The sequence below is a fragment of the Tamandua tetradactyla genome, chromosome 2, assembly GCF_023851605.1.
Source record: "Tamandua tetradactyla isolate mTamTet1 chromosome 2, mTamTet1.pri, whole genome shotgun sequence".
Lineage (NCBI taxonomy): Eukaryota > Metazoa > Chordata > Mammalia > Pilosa > Myrmecophagidae > Tamandua > Tamandua tetradactyla.
The window spans coordinates 35,101,431-35,126,223 of record NC_135328.1 but is presented as its reverse complement, the minus strand read 5'-3'; the positions used below and the strand labels follow the sequence as shown (position 1 = coordinate 35,126,223).

General features: G+C 44.3%; 1 protein-coding gene across 7 annotated transcripts in view; it reads right to left on the bottom strand.

Annotated features, from left to right (window-relative positions):
• Positions 1–16,462, bottom strand: part of TTLL11 (tubulin tyrosine ligase like 11) — a 272,555-nt gene extending 256,093 nt beyond the window's left edge. For all 7 annotated transcript variants that reach the window (XM_077143052.1, XM_077143054.1, XM_077143063.1 and 4 more), the window contains exon 1: positions 16,008–16,462. In XM_077143052.1, coding sequence (XP_076999167.1) covers positions 16,008–16,436 — 429 coding nt within the window. In that variant the 5' untranslated portion in view covers positions 16,437–16,462. The remainder of the gene's footprint in view (positions 1–16,007) is intronic.
• Positions 16,463–24,793: the final 8,331 nt, after the last annotated feature.

The following is a 24,793-nucleotide window of genomic DNA, read 5'->3' as shown; positions in this document are numbered from 1 at the left end:
TTTGATTTGCTAAAAGGAGATTCAGACCTACACTCGCCCCGGTGTCTCACCCCAGAGGCGAGGCAAGCACTACGTCAGGTAGAACAGGCGCTCAGTAGTGCTGCTTTAAAAAGAATAGACCCCCAAAAGCCATTCGAAGCCTGCTTACTGCCAACAAAACTACAGCCCACGGCAGTGCTATGGCAACAGGGACCATTACTCTGGGTCCACCCTGGAATTTCCCCTAAGAAAAGTTTAGAGCATTTTCCTACAGCAATTGCAGAGTTGGCATTGGAGGCCATCAAGAAGGCCATACAGCATTTTGGCCAACAGCCTAAGTACCTCAGAGTACCTTACTCTTCTCAGCAACTTGAGATACTTACTGGATGTATAGATCAGTGGGCCATCCTCCGATGTACCTTTTTGGGAGAAATTGATAACCAATACCCAAAAGATCCCCTCTTACAATTCGTCACCCGTCACCCAGTAATCTTTCCTAAGGTAACTTCATCTAAGCCACTAGTGAACGCCCTCACCGTGTACACGGACGGTTCCAGCTCCGGTTCAGGAGCATATTGCGTAGAAGGAGGTTCTCCTAAAACTGTGTTCTTCCAACCACAGAGACCTCAATGGGTAGAATTACAGGTCATTATTACAGTCCTGAAAGAAATTACCGATCCCCTAAATATTATATCTGATTCGATTTATGTCGTAAATTCTGTAAATATTTTAGAGACGGTGGGCATTATAAAATATTCCTCCTCAGTAAGACCATTCTTTATCAAACTTCAAGAGACAATATGTGCCAGACAACATCCTTTCTACATAACTCACATTAGAGCGCACACAGGCCTGCCAGGCCCCATGGCACAGGGAAATCACGTAGTGGATGTGGCCACTCGACAGCCACATATCTTCCCTGCGCTGACACCGTATCAACAGGCCCAAGAGTTTCATACTAAATTTCATGTCAATGCAAGCACCTTAGCCAGACGGTTTCACATACCGCGTGCAGCTGCCAGAGATATAGTCAGAGCCTGCAATAATTGTGCAGAACAGAGGGTAGTCCCTTCAGTTGGAGTTAACCCTAAAGGTCTCATCCCGGGAGACATTTGACAAATGGATGTCACCCATCACTCAGAGTATGGTAAAGTTAAATACCTGCATGTGTCAGTGGATACTTGTTCTCAAGTTTTATTTGCCTCTGCCGAATCAGGAGAAAGAGTCCACCAAGTAATTGCACACTGCCTTGCCGCTTGGGCAGCTTGGGGTAAGCCGAAAATATTAAAAACAGATAACGGACCTGCTTACACCAGCAAAGCCTTCCAAAGATTTTGTGCAAATATGGAAGTGCAATTAAAACATGGTATCCCTTACAACCCTCAAGGGCAAGGAATCATTGAAAGAGCACACAGGTCTCTTAAAGACTTGCTCAAAAAACAGAAAGGGGGAATAGGCCACGGCCTGTCCCCGAAGGCTCAACTGTCTGTAGCCTTATTTACATATAATTTTTTAAATGAAAATGCACAAGGAATGACACCTGCCCTACAGCACACCACTCCGAGTCCTCCACATAGAGGTCTAGTCCGTTGGAAGGATGTCCTGTCAGGACAATGGCAAGGCCCTGACCCAGTGCTCAGCTGGGCCAGAGGCTCTGTTTGTGTTTTTCCCCAGGAGCCAGGATGTCAACCAGTGTGGGTTCCGGAAAGACTGGTGAGAACCGTGACATCGCCCGAGGAGGCCACGGAGCTGTTGCCTAAAAAACCAACAAGCCTTCAACCTGAACCATCAGATCAGGCCTCCAACTCTGCTGATGACGGCGGCGACTGACGAGATAGCAACGAAAGCGCCGGTCACCCTTCGATTGTTTAGAAGGGGGACCAGTTTTAATAACCCCCGTTGCCTTCGACCTTTCCGAACTGGGCGAGACTGTACAAAGTCTGTGGAACCAAGTCACCTCTTGGTTCTCTTGGCCCAATTTGACTACTTGGATTCTCGTAGCGGTGGGACTATTAGTGGGATTAGTCACTGTTAAATGCTTGTTAGAACGCTTGTTCCAGACACAGCAGCAATTGCGTGTTACTACCATGTTGGCTATGTCACTCGCCCCTGATGCTCCTGGCAACGACCGTCCCGCTGCCCGGTCCTCCCCCTCACCGGACGGTCCATCCCGGCCACTCAGGGTGGGGCGCTCGAAAACAGGATCTGCTGCAAAGCCCATGGCCGTGTCCCGGGTGTAAAAGGCGGCACCAGAAGTCATAATTTTTGTCTAAAGGATGATCTCTAAGGCAGAGTCACGGTCCTGGCCAGACTAGACTCCGGCCATTGCACAGAGACATCTAGTGACACTCTCGACTCTGGTTGCCGCTCTCCTGAGCCCCGCTTAGCCCAGTTGCGAGGCGAAGCACTGCAGGGAGAGTCACGTGGTTTCCAGTTCACGGGCTCTCCGGTCTCTATATGAGGAGGCATTCTGGTTGGTGCCTAGCAAGCCTAGTCCAGACTCCCCAAAGCACCAAAACAAGTAGTGGGCTAATCAAGCTCACGGGAGCTCACTCATCAATGGAGACACTGGGTCTAAGAAAGGGTCTACGGACCAAAAATAATAAAAAAGGGGGAGATGTGGAGAGCCGCCTCCCGGGTTGGGCCTAGTGGTCGCGCTGCAGCCTGCTCTAGAGTTCCCCCCGCCCATCGAGTGAGTCAAGATGGCGCCCGCATCCTGTTTCCGCGTATGACGTACGCGCCCACCAACCCTATCTTCCAATCACCTCTGTATACGTGGCCCTAACCTATTGGGTTTGGGCACAGTATATAAGAGGTTACCCGGACAGGGTGGGTGGAGACGACCCACAGGGAGCCGTGCCTGACGGCCGCATAGAGGTTGTTCCCCCGCGGGGTATCTTGTCCCGCGCGGAACCTGTAACAGAGAATGCAAGCTTAACTCCAGTAAAGGTCTGTGCTTACAACTGCTACGTGTCTTGGATCTGTGTTTCTCACCAGCGCGGATTTGTCTGCGTCTCTCTGTCTCTCCTCATTGTCTCACCCGCCGGCCGGGGGCTTGACGCTGAGCGAGAAGTCGCGGACAACTCACTCTTATGAACAAAGTTTGTAGTGCTGCTACAGCAACCACTACTCTTTGCCACAAGGACAGGATCCCATTAGATACAAGTAGCTAAGGCGTCAATGTACCTATAATAGGCAATGTTACAATGCAAAATTGGGGGTGGGGTGGGGGGTGGCTAGCATTGAATTTATGAGTCCCTGAAGCATATTTCCAGTTGCTACCTAGAAGACAGGTACTGGTCAATGATGAGAACTGGATAGGTATGTGATGTTTTTAAAACACTATTGATGCAAAACAAAAACAAACAAATCAAAAACACTATTGAGAATTACAATTTGCCTATGTAAAATGTACAATTCAATTTTAGTAGAGTTTTAGGACCTTTTTATCACCCCCCAAAACCTACTTTACTCATTAACAGTCACTCCCATTCCCCATACCTCTGATGCTTACCCGCTCCAGCTCTAGGCAATCACTAATTGACTTTCTGTCTCTCTATAGATTTGCCTATCCAGAACATTTCATATAAATGGAATCACATAATATGTGGTCATTTGTGACTGGCTCTTTCACTTAATGTTTTTAAGGTTCATCCACACTGTAGCATACATCAGTTCTTCCTTTTTTATGGCTGAATAATATTCCATTAGAATGGATACTCGACAGCTTATTTATCCTTTCATCAGTTGATGGCCATTTGGGTTGTTCCTATTTTTGGACTGTTATAACTAAAGCTACTATGAATATTAGCGAATATGTTTTGGTGTAGACATATATTTTCCTTTCTCTTGAGTATATATCTGGCAGTAGAATTGCTGGATAATATGGTAATTCTATGTTTAACGTTTTGAGGAACTGTTTTCCACAGCGGCTGCATCATTTTACACTCCCACCATGTGTCTATGAGAGTTCCAATTTCTCCACATCCTTGCTAACACTTATCTGTCTTTTTTATAGCCATCCTATATTTCATTGTGGTTTTGATTTGAATTTCCTTAATGGTTGATGATGGCATCTGACATTTTAATACAGCTTTTGATGTACCCTTTATATATATACATATACCAGAATCATTTTTATTAGACAAGTTGCAGGTTTACAGAAAAAGCATGCATAAAATACAGATTTCCCATTACTAACCTATTTTTGACACTTAGAGACATTTTGACAAAATTTAATAATCTTCTGAAACTTAAAGCAGTTTGATTACCCAAATGTGTGTGAAATGCCTTACCCCATAGATAAGAGATCGGGAATGAGGTAAGGAGTTAGATGTAGGGAGAGGATTAAGGATAGGGAGTCACACATATCTACTGAAGAGATCATTTGAAAATTAAAAAAGAGTGAGTTTATACTTTGATATAAGTATATCAATTTAGACACAATGGTTGCACCAAAATAGCCACAACAAAAATGCCCTGCTTTGCATTATTGTGAGAATAATTAAAAGTGCTGAATTGTTGGTGGATGTGGTGGAAAGGGGAAGTTTAGAGTCATGTATGTCACCAGAAGGAAAGATGGAGGCTAAAAATGGGGATGTATAACGCAGTGAATCTTGTGGTGGAAAATGACTATGATTAACTGTACAAATATTTAAAATTTATTTCATGAACCAGAACAAATGTAGGACACTAGTATTAGGAGCTAATAATAGAGGAGCATATGAAAAAAAAATGCACCTACTGCAAACTATGGACTATAGTTAACAGTAATATCTTTTTTTTAATACATGAGCAGGTACCGAGAAATGAACCCAGGTCCTCTGGCATTCCAGGCAAGTATTTGACCGTGGCCCACCCTAACAGTAATATCTTAATATTCTTTCATCGACTTAACAAATGTACCACACCAATACTATGGGTCAAAGTTAGGGGTGAATAACAGGTGGGGAAAAGAAGTATGGGTTGTTTGGGATTTTCTTTTTTCTTTTTATTTCCTTTTTTGGAGTAATGAAAATGTTCTAAAATTGATCATGGTGATGAATGCACACTATGTGATGATCCTGTGAGCCATTGATTCTTCAGATGGTTTATATAGTGTGTGAATATATCTCAATAAAACGCATTTTAAAAATGCCCTGCTTTGGACCTGGCACTGTGGGATCAATAATTCCATCCTGCCTAAAAGAGGGAAAAGAAGTGTAACTAATAAAGTTTCAGTGGTAAAAAGAGTTCAAATAAAGTAGAGAGGCTACTCAGGAGGTTGCTCTTACACAAGCTTCAGTTAGCCCTTGCTACCTATCATAACCTGCCAAACCCCAATCAAGACCATTCCAGCCAAACCTAAAAACACCTAAGGCAATATATAAGATTCCACAAGTGTTCCAGGCACTAGAGTAACTTTCCAGAAACCTACAACCTCCAGGTGGGTCCCTGGTCCAGATAAGTCCTGAAACCTAGCCCAGCCTCTCCAGAACATCACATAGATCCATCTCCCGACCTCATATTAGTAACAGACCCTTCTAAGATGAAAAACTTAGAATCGCTATAACCCAAACACCGCTAAAGAAAGGGATGGAAAGATCAAAGGTGGTGGTGGAGTTATACAGAGAATATAGGATTTAACAAATGAATATGAATGCTGAATCATTACACTGATATCTCTTTTTGTGTCCAGTATTTTAGAACAGCTAGAAGTAAAAACCTAAAATTGTGGAACTGTAACTGATGTCAAACTCTGAAAAATATTCTACAAATAATTGTGGTGCTGTGCTTTGAAATTTATAGCTTTTTTTTAATATATGTTATTTTTCACAAAAAGGGAAGGAAAAAAAGTTGAGTGTGATGATAAAAAAATATTTAAGCCCTCTAGCCTCCTATATTATGGAGCAGCTAAAAGGAAAAATATGACAGGATTTTAAGGTAGCCCAAGACAAACGCTGGGATCTGTCCTGTAAGTACTTGTTAAAGAGTGCTTTGAAAACTATTGCTTTTTTATTTCTTTGCTTTGTATATACTATACAAGAAAAAAGCTTTAAAAAAAAAATTCAAAGCAGTGCCCTGCTTTGAATTAGGCACTGATGATTAGAATTAAATATTTGGCGAAGATAATTCATTTGTTTCACTTTCTTCTCCTGTAATTGTGTATGTTTCAAAAGTATGTACTTATAGGGGGTGCAAGAGTAGTTCAGTGGTAGAATTCTCGCCTGCCATGTGGGAGACCCGGGTTCAATTCCCAGTCCATACACTTCCCCTAAAACAAAGCAAACAAACAAAAAATTCAACAAATATTGCTGCAGTAACAGTCTACTCACATGGAAAAATAATGAAATGTAACCCCGCCATACAGCATATAAAAAAAAGTATGTAAGTATGTACTTAAAGGCACTCTCATGCACTGTTGAGTCTAAATTGCTATAAGCCTTTCAGAAAGCAGTTGGCGATCCACTTCAAAAGGCTTAAAATGTATATGTTCTTTGGCCCAATCATTTCATTTCTGGAAAGTTATACTAAAAAAGTAATATGAAATATAGGAAAGGCTTTATGTATAAAGAAGCACTCCAGGAAAATTATTAATAGTGGAATCAATTTAAGCATTCAATATCAGAAAAAATAAATAATGAAACATATTCTACAGAATGAGATATTTTGCAGCAATTAAAATAACATTTATGATGGTTCAGTGGTAGAATGCTCTCACCTTCCATGCGGGAGACCAGAATTCAATTCCCAGACCATGTAAACCCCCGCCCCCCCAAAAAGAGACATTTATGAAAAGTTTGCATAGTATAAGAAATGCTTACATTATAATTTGGGCATTAATGTAAACATAACAAAATTATACCAGCTTTGTAAAACATCAAAACATATGCCTAGAAGAATACTGGGCGGAAATCCTTCAAAATGAAAACAATGATTGATCTCCATTGTGAGATTACAATTTTTTTCCCATTTTTCCAAATTTTTAATATTTTTAACAAGGGACAAGGGTTACTTTTATAAGTGAGAAATGTGTTTTTTAAATAAAACTAACAACAAGACTCAAAGCTAAGTTCTGCACTGAATGACAAGTAAATACTAATTTCAGATGGTCTTATTTCCAAAGGGCAAAAAACTCATACTGTATTCAGACAATCAGTCTGATCTGATATCGAAACAAGACAGCCTGAGAGCCAGGAGACCCAGCCTCTCATTCTCACACTAGAAATAAGCCCTCTGCCGATTAATCCCTCTTAAAAGCAGGAGAGTTGAAACAGAACACTTACTTGGTATAAGCACAACATGTTGTTAAAATAGGACAACTGTTTAAGTATCATAATGTCCCATGTGACAGAACTATTAGTAGTGAGATTCAAACCCAGCTCTAACTGTACACCACACTGACATCTATAAAACAGAAATAATGAAATCTACAATACTTGATGCATAAAAAGTCAAATTAGATAAATTTATGTTAGAATTTCACACATAATATACATTTCCACAGAAATTTAAAACCCCAAGTCTCTCCACACAGCCTGTAATTCGCTAGAAGTTAAATAGCACCTGAAGGTAGAACTGTTTTTAACTCTGCCCTTTTAAGTTAAAAGTCAATAATAGTTAAAGACTGCTTTAAGTATATGGGAAAGGAAAAAATGTTTTTTATTATAACAGTGTAGATCATACAAGGGAAATGATTAGCTGTCAGATAAATAACCAACAGGAGGGAGATATTTACAACACATATGAGACAAAAAGTGACTATTCATAATATTTAAAGAAACCTTACAAACCAATAAGAAAAACATAAATAGCCCAAAAGATCAAAAAAAAAAATTCACAATGAAGCAATATAAATGACTAATACCCTTATGTAAAAAAGCTCAATCTTGTTAATAATAAGAGAAATGTAAATTAAAGGAGCTTATTTTTACCTATCAGTTTGGCAAAGATTTAGATTAGTTGTATCTAGCACTGGAGGAGATAAGAAAAAACAGTCACTCTCAGACATAGCTAGTGGCAATTTGGTAGTAACAATTAAAATATAAAATGTATATACCCTTTGACCCAAAAATTCCTAGGAATTTATCTTACAAAAGTATTTTCACAAGTATACCCTTATTGTCTGAAAAGTGATGTTTATTATACCACTATTTGTTTACACAGAAAAAATATGGAGATAACATCCATACTAGGGGATTTTTAAATAAATCACAATAAAACCATAAAATGGATTATGAGGTTGTTATTTAAATGAAACAAATCTATACCTACTAACATAGAAAAATGTCCATGATGTACTGCTAAAAAATGCAATTGCCATATACACAATATATATAGTATAACTGCAGCATTTTGATAAAAATAAATTATTTACATCTATATAGAATATAGACATATCTCTGCATATGTTTCATACCCCAGGAGTCAGTGTAACTCACCAAATATTTTGATTCTCTTCTTTACACCCACTTGGTAGGACTGCATATCCCCACCCCCTCTGAGGTTAGACTCAGCCATGTCATTTGCTTTGGGGAATGAAATGTGAGCAGATGGTATCTGTCACTTCCAGGTAGAAGAGGCAGCAAGCCATTTGCCACATTCCCTTCCCCTCAGTGATCTCATGGAAGCCTGTGTCCTGCCCCGACAGAAGCCTGGGTCTCAGAATAGGCAGGATGATGGGAGCCCTCTCTCCCTAATTCCTACCCCAAACGGGCATTGGACATAAAATGTAAATAAGAATTAAACTTCTGTTGTATTAAGTCATTGCTATTTTGTGATTGTTAGAACGGCACAACTTAACCAGTCCTGTTACACAGCAGCAAGAAAAAAAAAATTTGGAAAGGCACTTACAAAACCGTAACCCGGTGGTGTTAGGGAGTAGGATTAGAGGGAAAGAGGGAAGGGGAAGGGCACAAAGAATGGGGAGTTTCAGTTTTCATTTCATATTTTTGGGAATTGTATAATTTTTATAAGCACATATTACTTTTAGAATTTTTTACAGTGGTATTTGTAAATAATCTAAGATGTCTAGAATATTTCATTGTGGCTTTTTTAAAAATTCCAATAAGCCACAGTTCTACACAATAAGAAAAAATTTTCTCTATGGACATAAATAACAACAATGAAAACTGGCCTTCCTAGGAGTTCTAGGAAGATGTACTGAGGGACTTACTTGAAAATTAAAACTATATGCAATGTCCCTATTTGCTCAGCTTCACTGAGGATGAAGAGTTTTTATTCAGAGGACATAGAAGCAGATGGGAGAAGAGAAGGCGCTGCCAAAAGTGCCTGCTATGACTTACAAAGCATTTATAAAAATGACTAAATAGTGGTTCAAAGAAACCAACTCAGGAAACTCACATCTTCCCCATGCAGCTAATGGGTTATATATTCACATCCAACCACCTCAGTTTGCACCTATGAACTAGTTGCCTTATTTGTTCGTGAACACAAAGGTTAAGATATGATGTCACTCAAATAGCCAAAATAAGTTCCCCATGGTGATGTATATAACTAATACACTGAAGTATAAAATAGGTACCAGGTCCAAAATGGAGGCTTTAAAAAATTTCAGTTAAATTCATAAACCTCCAAAAGTATAATCAATTAGAAATTAAAAAGAAAAAAAAACCTTTAAATCGGTATTATTAAAACATAAATTTTAAAATCTAGACTACATATCAAGTGTTAGCATTCATTTAAAATGTAACTGCCCCTTATCTCACAGCAATCTTTATGTGTTTTTTATCTGCTATATCCTAAGAGTCCAAATGATAGCCTGCCATAAAGCAGGTCTCAAAAATATTTGTTAAATGATTCAAAAAATTTAAGTGATTCAATATCTGTCCTTTTAACCAGTGCTCTTTCTGTGAAGACTAAATTCTATAATAGTTATTTCTAGTTTCTAAAAAAAAAGATCAAATAACTAATGTTTATAATTACCCTACAGAAGGAAAAAGCATTAAGTATCTACTAGGTGTCCAGTATTAGGTTAAGGCACCTTACATATACCCCTCATACAATCTCATAAAAATTCTGCAAAATAATGTATTACTAACCATTTTTACAGATGAAGAATCTAAGGCTCAGAGAGATTCTGTATTTAGGACACAGTCAGTTTAGTCACACAGACAGTGTGGTGACATCTGTCTGATTCCAAAGCCCATACTAATTCCAAGATACAATATTTTCCCTTTAGAGAAGACATGTAAACAGTGGTCAATTACTTTTACAATATATTCTTCTAAAGGAACAGATTTAAAAGAAAAATAAAATATATTAGATTTTTGCATTCAACTTCTCCTGATAGAAAACTAGAATCCAGATTGCTAACAAAATTGAGACACTGTACACAGTGTATTTTTGTAACATGGAAAACATCTCTAACAATTGCAACACCTGCTGAAAACCAAAATTTTGTCATATTTATAGAACTTGAATTTGAGCTCCTGGAATTTATTGTCTTTTGAAGGACTGTTTAAGGAGTTAGTATGGATTCATGAAGGTATTACACATATTTTATTGTTCAAATAACAGTAGGACTGAATTGTGATTTTTACAGTATGGCAAGCTTAACTTGGCAAGGAAAAATTCTGGTGGATTACAGACATTAAAATAACATGGCTGTTGAAGCAGAATATTTGATGGAGTAGAACATAAACTGTTCTTTAATGTATTGCTGTTTTCGAAAAAAGGGAAGTAAATCACAACGAAACTAGAAAAGGAACGTTAAACTATCCAATTTTTTATTTCATTCTCAGCCTCCTTTCAGAAGGAATTTGAGGCAGAGCGATTCAAAAGTAAGTTCACATTCCACGGAGGAGCAAGGTAACTTGGCTAGTTAAATGGCACAGGAATCGTTTCTCTTCTGTGGGCAACAGTAAGATAGGATTTTCAAGGACCAGGCACCAAATACTCCTTCTGCCAAGCAGAATATAGATCAGTGTGTTTTATTTTAAATTCTATTTGCAATATTGCTCTTCTGGTTCTGAGCAACTCTGCTGTCATTTGAGAGGAGTAGGTTAAATAAGGAATGATATAGGCCTGGAAGTGGAGAATTATAAAATACACCTAAAAGCAGGCTCTAGAACAAAACAGACTACTGTTTGAACCCTGACTCAACCACTTATTTGCTGTGTCCACCTCAGTATTTTCATTGTTACCTGGGGATGATAATAATGATGGAATACTTCCCTGCAGGACAGTTTTTAGCAAAGGATTAGCACAGAAGATGGAATAGAATTGTGTGCTGGCTATGAATACAGCCCTGCGAGGTTCTGTCACTTGTTAGATGTGTGGCAGTGGGCTATTCCTGTTCCAGCCTTCCTCTCTAAACCTCAGATTCACCAACTGTAAGTTGGAGATGACATTAGGATCTACTTCAGAGGTTTGCTGTGAAGATTAAAGAAAATAATCCACAGTAAATGCTCGATATGATATTTAATGCACATAAAGCACTTAGAACAATGCTTAGCACATAATAGATATTTAATAAGCAGTAAACAAAATTATAAAGCTATAAATAGTGTATACATTAGAAATATAATAAGTGTATACATGTTCAGAACAAAGACTAGATACACTCCAGAAAACAAGGCATGGTTTGTAGTCTCTGAAACAAAGAGATTACGCTATAATAGATCTTGGAGCAGGGGCTTATGCAAATTATTATCAACAAAAGTACCTCTATTAAGTCTCTCAGCATTCTCGTTCATGTTAGTTGGTGTCCATGGCACCACTGTACACATATACACAATCTGTATCTCCAAGGAGGGCAGCTCACGGCAATAGTGGCATCTATTCTCCATGGTGTTCTTTTCTCTAAGGTGTTCTTTAATGAGAGTAGCAAAATTGCAAAACAATATGGTAAGGAATGGGGAGAAAAGCTCATGTGACTGGAAGAGGACCGTGAGATTCTGTAAATATTTATTGAGCATCTACTATGACCTAGGAACCATCCCTCTCTTTCATGTAGCAGCTTCAGTGGTGATCTTATAAACACAATTTTACTATTCTAAAATAAACCTTTAGTCTTATCTACAAGTTCACAGGGTTAACATCTGTAAATCTTCCCTTTGAGAAACAAATTTGACATTGCAGTTTCAGTTAAAATCGACATGACCCAGAATGGATATGACTGAAAACTGAATCATCAGAGAGTTGGCGTGCTTCACTTGGGACAGAAGAAGAGTAGGCAAGGGAGGTTCAGTCTATATATGGCAAGCAATCTGTGACCCAATTCAGTCAGAATCACAAGCTTCTTGGCATGGTCTTCAAAGCCTTCCATGACCAAGCTCCTGCTTCATCCTCTCCTCTCTCTTGCATGCTCCCTAAGCTTCTGTCATCTCATCCTGTGTAGAAAACCAGGCTGACATTCCCTGCCTTTGTTCATACTCTGTTAAGAATGCCCTTTACCCATTCTACTTTAACCTGGCTATCTCCTATCATTAAAAATACTTCAGTGTACTTCAACTTCCTCACCTGTAAAATGGAGACAGTAGACATTTTTTGGGTTGTTGTGAGAATCAAATAATTTTACATAGGTAAAGCACTTAGAACAGTGCCTGACACAGAGTAAAGCTTCATTATTATTACTGCTGTTGTTGCTGTAAAATGCATGTGGAGAGATCATGCCCTGTAGCTGAACAAACTTCTGAATTCACATGTTGCCTCAGTACTGCCCTATTAAGTGGACAAGGTTATATGGCTTCCTCACTACACACCCACTAAAGGAGAAAAGAATTTACACTCTGGTTGCTGTTCATGACCTTATTTCTTAACTGGGTTATCTACCCAAAGCACCCCCAAAACCAGCCAACCAGGTATTCACAAGCCCTGCAGCAACCACACGGTGCTACACGCAAGGGACACTGTCGCTAAATCCTTTGCTGCCCTAGTTTCCAGCAGAATGTCAACACTCGGAGGTAATTTAGAGATGATCTGATGCAACACCACCTCTGTAACAGATGGGGAAACTGAGGTCTGGAGAAGCCATGTGTTTGTACTTTGTTAGTCCCTGATTCACATATATGTTACTAGTCACACATTCAACTTTGTAGAAGTCACTAAGAATAGCATAATCATAGCTAAAAGCTGGAAGGAATTTTAAAGTTCATCTAATCGGGCACTTTTCAAACTACAGATTCTAGGGTGTCAAGTTGAGATGTGAGTTCTGCTGTTTCATTCTTTCATGTGGTGAATATTAATTGACCATCTACAATTAGGAACACAAGTCTGACAACACCTGTGCCCTCAGGAGCCCACAGATTAATGGGGAAGAATGACATCAAGGGAATAATCACACATCTAATGGTAAAGTCTTATCGTTTGTGAGTGATTTGTGTTTTACAATATATTAGAATGAGCATTTCCACTTCCAGGCCAATATGCTTTCTAAGCAAGAGAAAAAGACAGTGGGGATGGCAGCAGATACAGGTAGTACCTGAGAAATTGCCTATCCTGATGGCTTCAGCAGCTAATATCTCATGGAGATTAGCATTAGCAGTGTGTGGACTGAGCATAATAGAACCAACTAACTAGCTCTTCCTGCCCCCCACTTTACAGATAAGAAAACCGAAGCCTGAAAAGTTTAATGGACTTGCCCTAAGTAGCACAGCTGATAAATGGAAGAAACATAGAATTTTGTAATGGTTCACATAGCTTTCAGAAAAAAAGTCCAAATCCCAGAGCATGCCACGTGATCTTACTCCAGCCTCAGTGCTCACCTTTCCACTCCCCACTGTATGATCCACCCAGAGTGAACTACTTGCAAAGCCCTGAATGTACCTCTTCTTTGCCCATACTCTTCCCTCTACCAAGGATACAAAGTCCATGGCCCCTTGCAAACTCCTACTCATTTTTGGCACTCCAAACTCAGTTCAGGCTTATCTGCTCCAGGAAGCCATTCCTGAGGTTCCCCCTCCTCTACCTCCCACAGCTCTTCACTTTTACTGAGCTGTACATATATACAGAGAAACACTCATCACATAATTTATTCAACCATTCAACAAATATTTATTGAGCAATTTCTATGTGCCAAGCACCTGAGGATACAGCAGTAAATAAAGCAAAGCCTCTGCCCTCATGGAGCTTACATTCTAGTGAGGGAACAGACAATAAATAAATGATACATAATATAATATCAAGTAGAGTTAAGGGCTATGGGGAAAAAAATACAGAAGCGCAAGGGTTGGAGACTGATGGAAGGGCGAGGGGGATCACCAGGCCTCTCTGAGGAGGTGGCAATTGATCAGATATCTGAAGAAGTGACAAAGTAAGCTGTACAAATAACTGGGAAAGAAGCATTTCAGGAAACAATGGCAAAGGGCCTGTAATTTTTGCAATTATTTTTCTATTTGTGTTTTATCCTCACTGAACAATAAGGTCCGTGAGGGCAAGAACCACATCTCAGGCATCTTTGATTCCCAGGGCTCAGCACAAAACTCAGCACCTCCATAGTAGGCATTTACTGAATGACCTAATGAACTCTGACTGGCATGGATGTCTGCTGACTTCTGAGTCCATCTAGGCCCATTTCTCTCGGAGAACAAGATCTGACCCACTTCATGTCACTCTCCCATAGGGCTACACACAGGCCCTGCTAGGGCCAGTCAGCCTGGTCTGACTGCATGGCCTACTTTCAATCCCCATGTTCTGGATTTATAAGAACTGTGGCCCTGACTAATTCTCCAGTTTTTTATTGCTCTGGCCTTCCTATCTCTTGCTGGGACCTAGGAACCTGTCCAGAAACCCAGACCCTCCAGAACTGAGACCCCTCCCTCACTTTCCCCAGATTTCCCAGGTATAGAAGTTCTCCATTGAATCCTAAAGCCCCAAAGCTGGGAATCCTGACACCTAGGGTTAGACTTTCTCAGTGGGGACCCCCTATACATCTGGAAGTCTGCCTTACTTGATTCTTGATTTTCCTCCAAACGACATGACTCACTTCTGGCAAGACATTAACCCTCTGATCACATCAGTCCTTTCTGTGGCCATCTCTCTGCACGTTCCAACTCTATAAAACAATTACCCAATAGGGTACAGATACGTACCAGAGTCCTCGTATTACCTGTAGCAGATAACCTGATACCATCATATCATCTGGGTTTAAGTCTTCAGACTTGCCTACACTAAATCACAATGTTGATACCCCTGAAAGCACGTTAAAAAGTCTTATGTGCCGCAGATAAAGTCAAGTGACTTTATCCCCTCAGCCAACTGCAACAAGCATTTCTGGGTGTAATTGGTACTACATCCCAGCATTCACCAGGTCTAACATGGGTTCTGGGATGAATAACCCATTTCCTTATTTACCCCACCACTTACTGCCATCTACTATTAGCCAAATACTGGAATAAAAAGTATAGCACCTGCACTGATGACAACGATAATGACACTGATAATGATGATGGAGGAGGAGAGAAAAGAGAGGGTATTAAGATTAGTTGCTATTTAGTCATATGTGTGCTATGATCACTCAGCAGTGAATCTTCTAACAAAAGTACCAGACAGATATTATTAACCTCACTTTTCAAAGGAGAAAATAGGCTTAAGAGGTTAAGCAACTTGCTCAAAGGTCACACAGCTAAGTGGCAGGGTGTAGTGAGAGCCTAGGTCTGCCTGCTTCCAAAGTACAAACTGTTAATACTGCCCAAGTAGCATAATAAGTGCTAAATATATAAAACGCAACTGAATAAGAGAGACAGGGTCTCTGGTCCCAGGGACTCACAATCTGATGGAGACAGACATATAAATACTTAACTACAATGTGAAGAGGCCAGTGCTGACGCTGGAGACTATATAAAGTACTACAGGGGAGCCAGAAGAGGGAACAACTAACTTGACCTGTCAACTGGCAAGCCTTCTTGAAGGAAGTGACTTTGGGGCTAGGCATTGAAGGATGAGCAGTTTGCAGCTGACAAGCAGGCTCCAGCGTGGTGCACAGCAGGAGCTCAGCACATGCCCGCTGACCCGGCCTGGGCCGTGCCGGATCCTCTGAGGTTGTTCTGTCCACCCCCCTGTGCCCACGCGGCCGGGCCGGGCCTCACCTCCTTCCACTTGAGCTGGCGGATGCTGATCTTCAGCGCGTCCAGGGAAGTCCTGGCCTTGGAGCTGTCCACGGTAACAGGCCTCCGGGCGCGCAACTCCTCGCAACGGCGGCCAGAGGTCCGCTTGCAGCATCGGCCCTTGCTCCTGGGCTTCCCGTGAGCGCAGTTGCCCCGCGCGGGCGCCGGCTTGAGCGTGGGCAGCTGCCGCGTGGAGTCGCGGGCGTCCCCCTCCTCAGCCGCGCGGGATTGTACCGGGGCGGCGACCTTGGGCTGTTCCTCCCCGATCTTGTGCTCCGGCTCTCCGGCTGCGCCCGTGTCAACGCGGACCTGTTTCATCGCTGCCTCCGCTTCGGCCGCGGCCACCTCGGCCGCCGCCGCCTCCGCCTCCCACTGGGCCGCCTGCTGCCTCTCAGGACTGCCCGGTTGCATGGCGCTCAGGGTCGGTGCCAGTACCAAGGCCAGTGCCACCGCCGCCGCCGCCGCCGCTCCGTCTCCCCGGCCCGCGACCAAGCTGCCGCCGCGGCCGCCGCCAAGCGCTCCCCGCCCGAGCCCGTTGCCATGATCGCTAGGGCTCTGGTTGACAAGGGCGGTCGCCGCCTCCGGACGGCGCCCGGCAAGGGACAATCGACGGCCAAGCCCCCGCGACCTCATAGGCCGGGTGTGCTCACGTGACCAGACCTGTCACAGAGGTAGCAGCGACCATCTTGGAAAAGGGCAAAAAGCCGCCTCGGCCCCGCCCACCAGAGAATCCAGTAGGTTTCTGAAGGCGCAAAACTTGGACCGGAGAAAGTGGAGGTGACATTGAGGTTAGAAAGATATTGAGCAAATGTGGGGCCTCTAAGCCTGGGGACTGGGGAGGAGAAACATCTTTCTCAAAACAAGAGGCTCCCCACCCCCCTTGGTAAACTCTAACGGGAATAACTCCTGATCTGAGGGAGAAGGTAGTAAGCCCCCTCTATGCCAGAGAACTTCACCATTGGGAAGTACCTGAGGGGCGAGGGACACAAGTCCAGGCCCTCAGGCAACAGCCATTCATTGACCAGAAGCACCTTTCAGGTCCTGGGAGAGCCCTAGACTGGGGGGAGATGGCCTGGCTGGTCTCAGGGATGGAATGGGGAAGCCGTGGAGAAGCCCTACAGATTCCCAGTCTAGTTGAGGATATTAACAGCCTTTTCTTATTATGCCTTGGGTTCTCCTTTTGCAACGAAGGAGCCACATTTTGTTTTTAGGATTAGGAAGGTATAACAACACCCCAGATGGAACACGGGTGAGCTTTGCTACAGTCTACGTTATAGGGTAGAAGAAACAAAGAAATTGCTATTTTTATTTTTATTTGGGGGGCTTTTATAAAGGGGGTTTATTAAGTTACAATTTTACAGTTCTGAGAACATGAACATGTCCAAATTAAGGCATCCAAAAGAGAATACCTTCACTCAAGAAAGGCCGATCTTGTTGGCCGGGGGGTGGGGGTGGGGGTTCTCTGTCACATGGAAAGGCGTATGGCGACGTCTACGGTACTTCTCTCCCAGCTTCTGGTTTCAAACACCTCCCTCAGCTCCAGTTTCTAGTGGCTTTCTCTCTAAGCATCTGTGTTTTCTTACTTAGCTTCTCCGGGGCAGACTGCATTTCATCTCTTAGCTTAGCATCTCCAAACATCTGTGTCTTGGTTTCATCCCTCTGCTCACCGTTTCCACTCTTATAAGAACTCTAGTAAATTAATTAAGGCCCAGCTTGAATGGGTGGATCACATCTCCATGGAAACAACCGATTCTAAAGGACCCACCCAACAATAGGTCTGCCCCAAAAGACTGAACTAAAAGAACACAGCTTTTCTGGGGTACATAACAGTTTCAAACCCACACAGTTAACACATACAAAAAGCACTTCATGGTGTTAGCAGCATGCTAAACTCTCAATAAATGCTGTTATTATTTAGCCTTTTTTTTTTAACCTTTGCATTCTCAGTGGTAGTATAGTTCACAGTATTTAATAAATACATGATGAAACACTTGAAAAAACCTTCTATTTTTTTTCTGAGTCTAATTTCCCAATGATGAGCTGCTCCTAATTGAACATCTTGATTAAACGCTGGATTCTGACATACAACCGAGCCACATTCAATTTGATTTCTGAAAAGTCTGGTTAAATTGGTTGCGGGTAGAGGGAAGCATGCGCCAGTATAGTGCAGAGAGAGAATCCACTGGATAAGCTCATCGGAGATTCAGCTTCCATATTCTGCATTGAATGGACAATCCTCCAGATGAGAGGCCAGCCCTATGGCACAGGCCCTCCAGTTTCTGTTGAAGCTGAGTATAGTTGCCGTCTCCTCATCACTCAATTTAAAGCCAAAGTCCTGAAAGTTCCCAGCAATGCATTGAAGTATCACAGACTTGGGGATCACGACCACATTCCTCTGGATATGGAACCACATCAGAACCTAGGCTGTGGTTTTTCTGTGCTTTGCAGCAATCTCCTTAATCTTGGGATCCTCCAGTAGTGCAGGTTCCCCTGGCTTGGCCCAAGGTCTATCTGGAGAATCCAAAGGGCTGGAGGTGGTGACTATGATGCCCGTGGAGTGGCAGTACCGGACCAGTTTTTCTTGCATGAGGTATAGGTTACAGTCGATCTGCTAAGTCACTGCTTTATGTTTCAGTCCAGGTTTGTTCAGAAGTCTTTTGATCTGAAAGTGGTTGAAGTTGGAGATCCTAAGGGCTTTCACCAGCCCCTTGTCCACCAACTCTTCCATTACTTTGGCTAAAGAAGGCAGATGACATTCAGAGTTTCTCTCTCAATTGGAAAGGCACATGGCAACATCTGCTAGCTTTCTCTCCAGGCTTCTTGTTTCATGAAGCTCCCCTGGGGGCTTTTCCCTTCTTTATCTCCAAAGGTCTCTGGCTGAGTGGGCTCTCAGAACACAGAAATTATTAAGTAAGGTGACCCCTTCTCCTCACTCATCTCTCCAGGCCTCTTATTTCTTTGCCTTCATCCAGGGTTTCACTGGGTGAATAGACTACCTTGAAATAAACAAATCATAGACTCTAGAAGTCCAAACCTTCTTTTTAGCAGCAGAGGGAAGTCTCATTGCTTCCCCTAGAGACTACCATGGTGCTAGTTCATGTTCTGTTAAGTAGGGTCATCTGACAGTCTGCCCTAGAGTTACCTGGGGTGCTTATTTAGAAGGCAGCCTCCTGAACTCCATCCCAGAGACTTTGATGCAATACTTCTGGATGGACTTGAGACTTTGATTTTAGATTAGCTCCTCTGATGATATTAAGGCAGCCCAGGTCAAGAACCATTGATCAATTCTATTTCAAAGCCTTGGTACCAATAAGAAACCCTCACAGTCCCCACCCCACCCTCTTTCTAACAACCTATGCTCCCGTCTACAAATCCTGCTCCTCCTGGCATCCCTGTCTCAGCGAGTGGCACCACCTTCATTCAGTCACCCATTCCTGAAGATTGCAAAGTCTTGACTTATCCTTCTCCCTGGTCCTCTAAAACTGGTTTGTCACCAAAGCTTACAGGTTTCATATGTAATGTCACTCCAGACCATTCTCCATATTGCAGCCAGACCTGCCTTTCTCCTGCTTAGAAACCTCCCCTGGTTTCCCATCGTCTGCAAGGTAGAGTCCAAGCACCTTAATTGGCCTAAGAGATCCATCCTGCTGTTTCTGCCTCTACAAACCTATCCACCACTCATTCCAATCTCCAGCCAGACAGAGCTTCTCACCATTCTCTGAAATCGCCCTGCTTTTCCCGCCCCATGCCTTTGCACATGACTGTTCCCTCTGCCTCGATTTCCCTTTCTTTTATGCTTTACCTGGAAAAAGCGTACTTCTAGACCCAAATCAAGTGTTTCTTTCTTAATCTTTCGGCAATGTCCCTGAGAAGAAATAATTACTCCCTCTGCCCCTAATACGCATGATATCCCACCACCACCATCTGTCAAAATGATAGAAACAATCATGTTCCCTTTCAGCCTCCACAGTGAGTCTGGGCAGGGACAAGTCTGGTCTGATTCATCTCTATCGCACCCTCCCCAGGAGCTAAAACATAGTGGCTGTCAGAAAATACTATGAATGAATGAGTCGTTTTCCATTTTATTTGTCAACACTGGAAAGATCAGCCCACCTAGAGATATCCGTTTGGGCCTCACATCTCAGACATTTCCTGCCACAGGGCCTTGCACATGCCTTTCCCTCTGCCTAGGACACTTTCCCCAGATCTCTGCCCACTTCTCCTTCAGCGTTCAATATAAATAATACATCTGCCGAGATACCTCTAAACTCTACACTAAATTAGACCTCTTCAGATGGAATAATGATAGAAGAGGGAAACAAGAGGGGTCACAAGGTGGTGAATAACTAAGTGCCAAATGAGGCAAAGCATAAAAGTGTAAAAAGTATTTAGGAGTTCAAAGAATGGAGAATTTTATGTGAATTAGAAAGCCAGGCTTTGAATGAGAGGTAGAATGAATAAAAGCTGAGTTTTCAAGGAGGGGAAAGGGCTTGGCAAATAGAAAGTATGGGGGGTGATCCTTCTGAGACTACAGGCGGGGCCACCAATAGCCAGCCCTGCTCTGTCCACCGGACCTCACCAATCACACCGATGTTCACCAGACGGGGATGCCTTTGGTGACTGTATCAAAGGCTCCCAGGGCTGGTGCAGATCCTGTATTGAGATGGGTAGTGAGGAAAGTGCGCGGTGCAGGTAGATTTAGGAAGGGGGCAATCATAAGCCTCTTCAGGGACGCAGTGAGTAGACTAGACAGGTTGAAACACAAGCCTTAGAGGAGTGGAGAACTGGAAATCAGGTCCATTTGAGCTTGATTGTTGAGTCTTCAAAGACCACAGTGAGCTGAGTTCTCTTCTCAAGAAACTCTGAAATGTGTTAGTGGGAAACCCAACCCCATATGGAGCGCCTCAAAGAAAAGCCTCAGCTGTGGCTACTTAAGAGTAAAGCGCAGGTTAGAATTAGGGACTAGGACTACTTTAAAAAAAAAATACAAAAATATATAAATAACATAGGTCTCTCAAGGAGTTCCCTCTTTTTCTTTCACAGCAGTTACCATGGCTTATAGTGGTGGTTTCACTTGTTTGTTTACTTGTGATGTTCTGTCTCACCAGCCAGAGTACAAGGGCCATAAGTAAGGAGAGTGTGCTGCTCTTGTTGACTGTGAAATTCCAGTGCCTAGCACAGTGTCTGACAGAGTAGGCATTCAATATCTTGAATGAATTAATAATTAACTAATTATTGTATAGGAAAAAATTAAACTTCCCAGATATAAGGAAATAGTTAAGTGAATTATGACAAATGCTGTCAATGACAGCTTTAGCCACTTAACAAAATAGCAAGGATGGAACATTAAGGGAACTAGTACAAAGCATTGTAATTAGGATGTTTAAAAACTGCTCTGCCTAAACAGGGCCTGGAAGAACATAGAGACAAACGAGAACAGCTGTGGTAGTGGGAACGCGAGATCTTGGTCGAAATTTTCCTTTCAATTTTGGCAAACTGCATCAACCTTGAGGCTCTTCATATCCATGAACCCAGAAATCATGGTTTCTAGAGATTTCAGCAAAGAATAAGAAAAGCAGACTAAGCTTTACAAAGTAATATATCATCACTGAGAAACCTTTCCTAGGCCCTGTACTTTGCATACATACTGACATTTAATCTCCTGTACAGACTTGGCATAGATCCCATTATTAACCACTCTTTATGATGAAGGAAATTGCTACTCAGAAAAGAGTCACTTGCCCAAATCACAAACCTAGTAAAGGCAAACAGGATTCAAACTCAGGGTGGGCTGATACTAGCACCAGGTTCCCAGTACTCACATTAACCCCCATCCCAAACCTCTAAAAATACTTATTTTAGTTTCCTAAGGCTGCCAGAATGCAATACACCTGAGATGGACCAGCTTTTATCAAGGGGATTTATTTCATTACAAATTTAAAATTCTTCAGAGGAAAGGCTGTTGGCTTTCCTCTGGCTTTCCCTGTCACATGGGAAGGCATGTCGTGACGTATGCTGACCCTCTCTCCTAGCTTCTGGGTCAGATATCTTTCTCCAGGGCATTCCTTCATTGCAACTCCAAATATCTCGGTCTGGGCCAGCTCTGAGCTCTGAGCTCTGAGCTGAATTGGGCTGGGCTGGGCTGGGCTGGGCTGGGCTGGGCTGGGCTGGGCTGGGCTCTGAGCTCTGAGCTCTGAGCTGGGCTGGGCTGGGCTGGGCTGGGCTCTGAGCTCTGAGCTCTGAGCTGGGCTGGGCTGGGCTGGGCTGGGCTGGGCTGGGCTGGGCTCTGAGCTCTGAGCTGGGCTGGGCTGGGCTGGGCTGGGCTGGGCTGGGCTGGGCTCTGAGCTCTGAGCTCTGAGCTGGGCTGGGCTGGGCTGGGCTGGGCTGGGCTGGGCTCTGAGCTCTGAGCTCTGAGCTGCGCTGGGCTGGGCTGGGCTGGGCTGGGCTGGGCTCTGAGCTCTGAGCTCTGAGCTGGGCTGGGCTGGGCTGGGCTGTGAGCTCTGAGCTGGGCTGGGCTGGGCTGGGCTGGGCTGGGCTGGGCTGGGCTGGGCTGGGCTCTGAGCTCTGAGCTCTGAGCTGGGCTGGGCTGGGCTGGGCTGGGCTGGGCTGGGCTGGGCTGGGCTCTGAGCTCTGAGCTCTGAGCTGGGCTGGGCTGGGCTGGGCTGGGCTGGGCTGGGCTGGGCTCTGAGCTCTGAGCTGGGCTGGGCTGGGCTGGGCTGGGCTGGGCTGGGCTCTGAGCTCTGAGCTCTGAGCTGGGCTGGGCTGGGCTGGGCTGGGCTGGGCTCTGAGCTCTGAGCTCTGAGCTGGGCTGGGCTGGGCTGGGCTGGGCTGGGCTCTGAGCTCTGAGCTCTGAGCTGGGCTGGGCTGGGCTGGGCTGGGCTGGGCTGGGCTGGGCTCTGAGCTCTGAGCTGGGCTGGGCTGGGCTGGGCTGGGCTGGGCTCTGAGCTCTGAGCTCTGAGCTGGGCTGGGCTGGGCTGGGCTGGGCTGGGCTGGGCTCTGAGCTCTGAGCTGGGCTGGGCTGGGCTGGGCTGGGCTGGGCTGGGCTCTGAGCTGGGCTGGGCTGGGCTGGGCTGGGCTGGGCTGGGCTGGGCTCTGAGCTGGGCTGGGCTGGGCTGGGCTGGGCTGGGCTGGGCTCTGAGCTCTGAGCTGGGCTGGGCTGGGCTGGGCTGGGCTGGGCTGGGCTGGGCTCTGAGCTCTGAGCTCTGAGCTGGGCTGGGCTGGGCTGGGCTGGGCTGGGCTCTGAGCTCTGAGCTCTGAGCTGGGCTGGGCTAGGCTGGGCTGGGCTGGGCTGGGCTGGGCTCTGAGCTCTGAGCTCTGAGCTGGGCTGGGCTGGGCTGGGCTGGGCTGGGCTGGGCTGGGCTCTGAGCTCTGAGCTCTGAGCTGGGCTGGGCTGGGCTGGGCTCTGAGCTCTGAGCTCTGAGCTGGGCTGGGCTGGGCTGGGCTGGGCTGGGCTGGGCTCTGAGCTCTGAGCTGGGCTGGGCTGGGCTGGGCTGGGCTGGGCTCTGAGCTCTGAGCTGGGCTGGGCTGGGCTGGGCTGGGCTGGGCTCTGAGCTGGGCTGGGCTGGGCTGGGCTGGGCTGGGCTGGGCTGGGCTCTGAGCTCTGAGCTCTGAGCTGGGCTGGGCTGGGCTGGGCTGGGCTGGGCTGGGCTGGGCTGGGCTCTGAGCTCTGAGCTGGGCTGGGCTGGGCTGGGCTGGGCTGGGCTCTGAGCTCTGAGCTGGGCTGGGCTGGGCTGGGCTGGGCTGGGCTCTGAGCTCTGAGCTCTGAGCTGGGCTGGGCTGGGCTGGGCTGGGCTCTGAGCTCTGGGCTGGGCTGGGCTGGGCTGGGCTGGGCTGGGCTGGGCTGGGCTGGGCTGGGCTGGGCTGGGCTGGGCTGGGCTGGGCTGGGCTGGGCTGGGCTGGGCTGGGCTGGGCTGGCTCTCTCTTTTCTGGCTCCCCCTTTTAAGCCTCACTCATTGCAGAAGGCACTCCCCTTTGCCAACAGCACAGGTTATCAGCCATAGATGAAATTCAGATGTTGATGATTTAAGTCCACAGCAACAGAACAACTGGGCACCATCACCTGGCCAAGTTGACACCTGAACCTAACTACTACAATACTCAACACATGCTGAAACATAATTGAGTCCATATATGTGTATATGTATATGTACTTAATTACATAAATATATTTATATACACATACATACAGTTATCTTCAGCTATGTGAAAATGTATGTAGTGAAAAAGACTGGAAGCAAATATTCCAAAATATCAATAGTGGTTATTTCTGGGTGATGGAATTATGTTTGACTTGCTTTCTTCTTTATTCTTCTCTGTATTTTCCAAATTTTCTATAGTGAGCATGAATAGCTTTATAACTAGAAAATAAATGTAATTTTTAAATAAAATATTTATCTTGATTTTTGTTATATCACTTTTACAGCAAGTCCAATTCGGAGGGAAAGGACAACCAAGAGGAGTTTTTACTCCGTCTGGTTATTTCTGCCCAGTTAGCATCACTGACTGCCACCAGGTGGCGCCCAAAGTCCACATTTTGAAGAGGTTGAAGAACGCTGAGTTACACTACAGATCTGAGTAAAACTGAACTGTGTTCCTGCCTAGCTTTATTTGCAAACCTACTTTCCCACCCGTGGGCTTTTGCCAGTGTTGTTCCCTCTGCCTTGTATACCTGCCCCATACCCCATTCCCCCTGCCATTTGATGAGTAGGCTGTATATCCCAAATCTAACATGTCTTCTTATCTGGACCGAGTGAGACACAGGAAAGAGG